The sequence below is a fragment of the Humulus lupulus genome, chromosome 3 (assembly GCF_963169125.1).
Source record: "Humulus lupulus chromosome 3, drHumLupu1.1, whole genome shotgun sequence".
Taxonomy (NCBI): Eukaryota; Viridiplantae; Streptophyta; class Magnoliopsida; order Rosales; family Cannabaceae; genus Humulus; species Humulus lupulus.
This window is the reverse complement of record NC_084795.1, coordinates 50,229,498-50,238,219: the sequence shown is the minus strand read 5'-3', so window position 1 is coordinate 50,238,219 and position 8,722 is coordinate 50,229,498. Positions and strand designations below refer to the sequence as shown.

Genomic DNA, 8,722 nt, shown 5'->3' with positions numbered 1-8,722 from the left:
TGTGGTTGGGGCATTGATGAGCCTTAGTCCACGAGTCACTAGTATTAGGCTTTAGAGAGTTTTGACAATGGAGTTTTCTACAAGTTTAGCAGAGTTTTTGCTTACAAGAGAAATTCTGGGATTCCCGCCACTGTGCACAACTGACCCTATTTATAGGCAGTCAAGTAGCTTGGGCCGGACTAATCCGGGTCCAATAGGGATGTAATTACAATTTGCTCGCTAATGGAGCCATAATACAAAGAATGTAACGTAATTAGATGTTGTTAATGTGGGCCCATTGGGTCGACTGAGGTGTGGTCGAGCCTTACAATTGTCCTTTGTTCGTTAGTACGGACTGATCTGCGTGGGCTACTAAGGGGATCCTGGGGACAGGATCTGTCAGAGTAGTTGTTGTACTGTTTCCTAGGTTCCTAGGAACAATGTACGTTCCGTGCGTACCCCATTCTGCAGGTTAGTTAGGGAGACCAACCTCTGGATTCCTCAGGAACACGTCAACATCAAGGAAGACGAGGCTTTCCCTATCTAGACGTATGGTTCGGGTTCATTTACAAATACCCAAGATCGTTTACCTTAGTTTCGGTTCACTTACCAGGACCCAGGTTCATTTACCAAGGCAGATACCTTGTTGACGACATCCTCGCTTGGATCGCGCTTGATGGGATCCGTTTCTTAGAGTGAAGCCATCCTCCATCACCATTTGCATCCCAGAGGATGTAGGTTGAAAGTGGTCAGGGAGACAACATGGAACTGCACCTTGGCTCTGGCCGCCTCCCTATGTTTATCCTACTTGCCCGTCATTAGGTTTAGTATGGTTTGGGCCATCAAGGTTTCCTATTATGTTGTTCACTGGGTCGTCGGGTTTAGTATATTTTTTATTCACTTTTTAAAATTATATTTTATAATAAATGGGAAAAAAGATATATTCTTGTTAAAATGACAATTTAGTCAATCTAAGTATTCTAATTATGTTTCCTCATTAATTATGTAAACAATTTGATAAAATAATGATTCTGATTCTAATATATTTTATTCCCAGTCATTTCTCTTATTAATTTATTCTGATTCTAACAATGACGGAGACGGGGGGCTAGAGGTGGCCATGCCCCCCCCCCCCCCCCCCAACTTTTTCTTAATTTTTTTTACCTAGTTATATTAATTAATAACTTAGTTATTATTTAATAAAAATAATAAATTAAAAAATGTTATAATTAAAATTTGGATTTAAAGTTTACAACTATGAACCAAATTATGTATAAGGTCCATAATTAAATTGGTTCATATTATTTGTTAGTAATCTTGACAAAGTTAGTCTCTTTCATTTTTTTTAAACCCTAGTATTTTTCTCTAAATGAATAAAGACAAATAGTATGGAGGGGGAGCCGATACCTGCAACGGTTATATGCATTAGTGCAGAAGCTCATACTGGTCTTTAATCTTCCTCTTCCACCAAAATTTTCACCTAGAACGAGCCAATACCCTTCCAATCAAGACCCCCCATAGTCAAGGTCCTCCACCAAGTAATTAGTTATAATTATCTTTTATTTTTTTTAATTCGTTATAATTTTTTTTGTTGGATTTATTTGTTATAACTTTAATATCTCATGGATTTTATTTCATTAATATAATTAACTACATGCATGCTAAAATTTCATAAGAAAATATATATATTATTTGTTACAAAGCAATACAAAAGGTTGATAAAACTGATATCATTGGCTGTCGTATAAGATGCTATAATTTAATTGATTAAAAGATTGATTGTGTTGCTATGTGATTATGGATTGTAATTTGTATATAATTACAATTGACAAATCTATTACATTTAAAATTATATATTTGTGTTGTTATAAATTTTGATTTATTTTTCTCCTATATATAGTTTCACAATACAATTTTAGGTTCAAATACTCTTCATAGTCATGGGAAAGCTAACAATTGATGCATTTTTCAAAAGAAAAAGCATTGAAGATAAAAATTTTGGAGAAAATGGTCAAACATATATTCCAAATTCTGAAAATTTAGTTCCCACGCATTCTAAGAAGGCTCAAAGAATTGAAAGTGAAATATTTGATATTACCTCTTTGGAGCGTGATCCTGAAAACGTCCTCAAATTTGGGAATACCCAATTAATCAACAAAATGAAATTCGTTGAGCTTATATTAAAGTTGGACCATATCAAATCAAACTTGAAAGTTATCCACCATCTAGATCAAAGGAGCATCTTCGACATTTTTGTAGCTCTTGGTTTGAATTGTTTCCTCTTTGGCTAGAATACTCTCCATCGGTTGATGCAGTATTTTGTTTGTCTTGCTATTTATTTAGTAAGCCAATTGGACGGATGGAAGCAAACAAATTTGTTCTTGGAGGCTTTAAGAACTGGAAGAGAGTCAACGATGGAAATAATTGTGCTCTCTTACAACATGTGGGTAAAAGTCCTAACTCAGTTCATAAAAATAATCTAAAAGCCTACAATGATTTGATGAATGCTTCAATATATATTAGAGGTTTTATTGAAAAACAAACTTCTGAGCAAATTGAGAATAATAGATTAAGACTTCATGTAACGTCCTGGGTAACCAAGACCGTTACACTGTGTGTTTATAATAGTGCAAGACTTGCTAATCAAGTCATTTAAACAAAATGTGAATCTAACGTCACCAACGAATTAGGAGTAAAAAATTTTGGTCATAAACAGGTTATTTTCGCTAAAAATGAAAGTTTAATACATAGAATCTCAAAACAGGGTTTAGATGACATATTTACAAAAATTCCAGAAGTTATAAATAACCCAGGCCATTCTAATGGAAAAATACACATTTTAGGTTTCCGTCCCAGTTCAAACCCTCGACCGTGGCGGTTGAGCAGCTGACAATGTACACCTCGCCCCCAGAGCTCTCCGACTCATGGTTGATCAAACATACCCTTGCCTTTACCTGCACCACGTAGCACCCGTGAGCCGAGGCCCAGCAAGAAAACATGATATCATAGCAAGATCAATATAAATAACCAGATAATCCATAAAACGTAACTAAGCATTCAACAATTCATAACATTTGCCTATTCAGTGATAACAATCGACAAATCACAATTTGTCATCCAGATAATCAACATTTCATATTCATCAAATTAACAACAATAATCACATTCATATTCAACAATCTATCACAACCATTACACAATATTCAAGGTCGGCGCCCTTAGGCCACACCCCCTATTTAACCCACTGTCTTCGGCTCACTTAGGCCGCCCCCAGTGTTATACCCACTGACTCCGACCAGCTTAACTGAGTCCAGTGATTAATAAGCTATCCTCAGCTACCAGTGGCTGAGCCGCGCCCTGTGCGCAAATATTGATTCCGGTACTCTTAGACCGTTTATCATATGTCCCCATGGCATAATACCATCTCATGACATCATATACAAATATAGAGAGCTCTTAGTCCCATAATATTCACATGGTTCATCACAATCACCTAACAATGCATACAAATATAGGGAACACTTAGTCCCAACCTAACCACATAATCGGGTGCAGTTTTCTTACCTCTTGTTCGAGCGAGAAATACGTTACGAACAACCCTTGAGAACGATCGATCCTTTGATCCCTTAGCGGTCAACTAGTCATAACCAAATATGGAATCCAATTAATGAAACAACAATTAAAGGGTCTTAACCTAAACCTCACTCCCGGGACCCCGAATTGTACCTATACGATGAGTAGATTCGATCCCAAGCCTTAGGAATTGAAACCCCGAGCCAAAATCTGAAGGAGCAGGGTAGCATTGTAGCGCTACCCTCCTAGCGCCCCAGCACTCAAGTCAGCAGAATCCATCCCTGAGTAGCGCTGTAGCGCCCACAGCGCTACACATAGCCAATTTTGCCCAGAAATTTCCCCCCTTCGACTACACCATTTTCAACCTAAACCAAAAGCTTCCAAACATCATTTTAAGTCCCAATTGGACCCAAATACCATATACACAAGTCCTAGGCATCATAACCTACCCAAGCTTTGCCAAAAACCCTATTGAATTCTCAACTTTCAAACCCAAAGTCTCAACTGAACATAATAAGAAAACAGAGTAGAAAACCAGAGTTCTAATGGTTAGAATCTTACCTCAAGCTCAGTGTGAACTCCTCTTCAATGTTGGAACAATACCCTAGATCCTCAAAACTTGATTCCCTAGCTTGGTTCCTCAAAAGAAGCTTCAAAATCCAAAGAAAAATGGAAAGGAGATGTTGTACGGGAGAAGAGGTGAAGTGCTGTGTTTTGCTTCCTATTTTCTACAGCCTTCCTTGATTCATATACATCCTTAAAGTAAAAGGACCTAAATTCCCTCAAGTCTAATTAAAATCCTTAACAACCACCAAGGGCAAAATTGTCCTTTTGCACCTCTCCCTTTAACCATAATTAACACCCTCCAATTCCCATTATTCTCAAAATTTTCGAATACCAATAATTCATATCCCGTTACTCCTTAACTCCCGGCAACGCTCTAATCACCAAATTACCCCAGGACTCACCCCGAGCCCCGCATTTAATCTCGTTATGACCAAACCGCTAATTTGTACTCAAAGATCATCTCACGCCGAACAGCTCGAACAAATCCACCTTATAATGTGGCCTCAACAATAGTTTACCAATATGCATACAAATATACAAGTACGCCCTCATCGGGCCAAATTACCAAAATGCCCTCATAACAAAATATATACCCCTATGCATGCATTTATCATCATATAATAATATGATCCACATAATCATGCATATAATCATATAATGGCACAATAAATCAATTATGACCCTCCCGACCTCCTAATCAAGGCCCTAAATCTTATTAGGAAATTTGGGTCGTTACACTTCAAGTTACAATTGATGTAGTCAAATGACTTGCCTTTCAAGCTTGTACCTTTCGAGGATGTGACGAAAGTAAAAAATATATTAATCGAGGAAATTTTCATGAACTTCTGAAGTTATTGGCATCTTACAATGATAAGGTAATGGTGATTTTTATTCTTTCATATATCATTTTCTAAAAAATGTATTCTTTTTTATTTCTGATATTTGTATGTTCTTTCATAAAATAATTTGTTTAATTAAAATTAATGTATAGGTTGCAAGTGTTGTTCAAGAAAATGCTCCTTTAAATGCCACATATACATCACTTGATATTCAAAAGGAGATTCTTCATATATTTTCCAACAAGGTCAAGAAAGAGATTCGTCTAGAATTGGAGACTCGAAATTTTGCATCATAGTAGATGAAGCACGTGATGTGTCCAAAAGAGAGCAAATGACTCTTGTTTTGATATTTTTAGATAAAGAAGGGTTCATTCGTGAACGATTTTTTGGTGATGTCCATGTACGTGATACTACGGCGTTAGCTTTGAAAGGAGGTATATTTTTTGTTCTTTCTCAACATAATTTAGCAATTTCTAACATACGCGGGCAAGGGTACGATGGAGTTGGTAACATGATAGGAGAGTGGAATGGCTTGTATGCTTTAATTTTGTAATGAATGTCTATATGCATATTACATCCATTGTTTAGTCCATCGCCTCCAACTTGCTTTAGTTGCAGCTTCTCGAGAAGTAAGTCAAGTTCATCAATTTTTCTCTATCTTGGTTTTCATTATCAATATTGTTACTGCATCTTGCAAGCGTAATGATGAATTAAAGGAGGCTCAATCTGTTGAACTTGCTACTAAGATTGCAAATGATGAAATTGAATCAGGGACGGGGCTAAATCAAATTGGCACCTGAAAGCGAGCTGGAGATACTCGTTGGGGTTCTCATTTGGATTCTATTTCAAGCTTTCTCAAAATATTTAATGCAACTTGTGTGGTTTTGAGTAGAATTGCAAAAGAAAAAGTTTCATATTTTCAACGTGGAGATGCAGATTTTGCTTGCAATCAATTATTATTTGTTTGAGTTTGTTTTCATATTACATCTTATGAAAGAGATTTTGGAAATTACTTGTATTCTTTGTGTAGCCTTACAACAACAATCACAGTATATTTTGAATGTTATGCATATTGTTGCAAGTACAAAAAGGCTACTTAAGAGCTTTCGAGATTCAGGATGGGATTCTTTCCTCATGAAGATTACATCATTTTGTAAGCAACATCAAATTGATATCCCAGATTTGGATGCTCAATATGTTGCAAAGGGGGGAAGATCTCGAAATCAACAAGATAAGATTAGTGTTATGCATTATTATCGAGTTGATATCTTTATTACCACACTTGACTATCAGTTGCAAGAATTAAACTCTAGATTCAATGAAAATTCGGTAGAGTTGCTTATTCTTAGCACTGCTTTTGATCCTAGAGATGGATTTAAATTGTTCAAGATTGATGATATTTGCAAACTTGTAGAGAAGTTCTATCCTGATGATTTCTCAGAGCTAGAAGTAGTACGTCTAAGAATTGAACTTCAACATTTTGTGCTTGACATTCCAAATCATCCTGAATTACAGAGTTTATCTTGTATTCATGAATTGTGTCAAGGCTTGGTGAAAACAAGGAAAGAAATTATGTATCCTCTTATTGACAGATTACTTAGGATTGTTCTTACTCTTCCTGTATCAACAACAACTACAGAACGAGCATTTTCTAGCATGAAAATTATCAAAACAAAGCTTCAAAACAAGATGGAAGATAGTTTTTTGAATGATTGCTTAATTTTTTGTATTGAGAAAGAAATTGCTACAAACTTTAGTATTGAATCCATTATAGACGATTTTGCATCTATAAAGAATCGTCGAGCACAAATTACTTATAAAAATAAAAATTGATATTTTGTAATATTATTGTCGCTCTTTCTATTGAGATACTTGTTATTTGAAAGACTATAACTTGTTTTTAAAGGTTATATACATAGTACATTTGGATATTTATAATGAATTATTATAAATTATAGTTGTATAACGATATGAATTATTCTGTATGATATTTATTATACAATAACAAAATTGGCCCCCCTTGTCTATAAATCCTGGCATCGTCACTGGATTCTGATAATTACCAAAATGTAAACGTGCCATTAAGCTACTAAATTAGTCACCACAATAATTAATTCTTTAACTTTTAAATTTTGGAACCTAAATCCAAATTGCTTAGATTTGATAGTAAAGCAAAGTATTCACAATGTAAGCAGTGCAATTTAAGGCTTTTCTATAAATAGCACTACACATGTAGATTGAATCAATTTTCAAACCAAGTGACACCACTCGAAAGGTTCATTTTTCATACAATGTTTCAGGAACAAAAGCTATTCAGTTAACAAACCTTTTGGGAATGCCCTGGGCTAAAAATGAAACTAGACATTTAAGCATGCCTTTCATTCATTCCAGAGCTAAAGGTAGAGATATATCCTTCATTCTCCAACGAGTGTCAACTTGGAAATCAAAACTCCTGTCTAAAGAAGAAAGAACAACGCTCGTACAAGTAGTAGGAGCTTCACTGGTCTCTTATTCAGCAGCCTCGACACCTATTCCTAGTTCTACTTCAGATCAAATTGACAGATTGCTCCATAATTTCTGGTGGGGCCACACTGAGTCCAAGAGGAAGTTACACACAATAGCTTGGGATCGTATGTGCAAACCTAAACTCAAAGGGGGTCTAGGATTTTGACCATCTAGATACATTAATGAGGCCTTTATGGAAAAAAGAGGATGGGAATTAATTACAGGAAAGCAGGGACTGTGGCACAATCTTATGCACAAAAAATACATCCAGAGCAACAATTTTATGGATCTAACCCCAAAGAACTCAGACTCAATAATTTGGAAGGGAGTGCTCAAAGTAAGGAACTTGTTAAGCAAGGGTCTCCTCGGGAAAATTGGAAATGGAAATGCTACATCAATCTGGTATGATAACTGGGTGTCTGGACCAAATCCCTACCCAACCCCTCTAAAAGATACCTTTTTCGGAGTTTGCTGGGTGAGTGCCTTTATATCCAATCAGAAATGGAACATCCAAATGCTTGAGGCATGGTTCCAACCCTAAGATGTCCAAAGAATTATCAGGATCAAACTACCATCATACAATGTGGATGATAGTTGGATTTGGAACAGTGACTCTCAGGGGACCTTTACCATTAGATCTGCAATCAACAACAGATCAATGAACGAAGAGGAGCAAGATTCAGACATATGGAAAATTATCTGGAAAGTCAAAATCCATACTCGTCATAAGATCCTATGGTGGCAAATCTGCAACGATGCCTTACCGACGAAAGACAAACTTTTTCAGATTATAATTAGTGAAGATCCAAACTGTGTATTATGTAACATCAAGAGGGAATCAACTTTCCACATGTTTTGGCAATACCAAATTGTGTTGAGATTGTGGTTTGGCACTATGGGAGGTATTAAGACAGAGGAATTTCATTTCCAAAATTGGGAGGAGTGGTTCCATTACTTCTTCCTAAACCAAAATCTGCCGATAAAACTTCAAGAGGAGGAGTTCTTCAGCTCAGCATCCATATTGATTAACCACATCTGGAAAGAGAAAAACAAGATCTATCATGGAAATCCACCTACTCCTTTGGACACCCAATGCGACATGGTGAATAACAGAAAAGAGGAGTGGAAAGAAGAGTTCGGGATAGGTATTAATAGCTTTGTGAGGGAACTCACTCCCAAAGATTGGATCAGTTATTACTCAGATATGGCCCTTAGTGACAATGGCGCCTTCATTGCAATAATCAGCAGAGATTGCCTCG

At 36.3% G+C, this 8,722-nt stretch overlaps 1 protein-coding gene across 1 annotated transcript; it reads left to right on the top strand.

Moving 5' to 3' along the window:
- Positions 1–1,919: 1,919 nt before the first annotated feature.
- LOC133824118 (uncharacterized) lies at positions 1,920–6,791 on the top strand. The gene is made up of 4 exons (XM_062256985.1): positions 1,920–2,244; positions 5,315–5,392; positions 5,547–5,750; positions 5,851–6,791. The coding sequence occupies exons 1-4, from the start codon at positions 1,920–1,922 to the stop codon at positions 6,789–6,791; spliced, it is 1,548 nt and encodes a 515-aa protein (XP_062112969.1).
- The last annotated feature ends 1,931 nt before the right edge of the window (positions 6,792–8,722 follow it).

Excerpts from the sequence above, each read along its gene's own strand:
- LOC133824118 (XM_062256985.1), top strand. The coding sequence starts at position 1,920 with ATGGGAAAGCTAACAATTGATGCATTTTTCAAAAGAAAAAGCATTGAA. Across the intron at positions 2,245-5,314 it reads CGACATTTTTGTAGCTCTTG|ATAAAGAAGGGTTCATTCGT; the intron begins GTTTGAATTGTT and ends TGATATTTTTAG. Across the intron at positions 5,393-5,546 it reads GGCGTTAGCTTTGAAAGGAG|TCCATCGCCTCCAACTTGCT; the intron begins GTATATTTTTTG and ends TCCATTGTTTAG.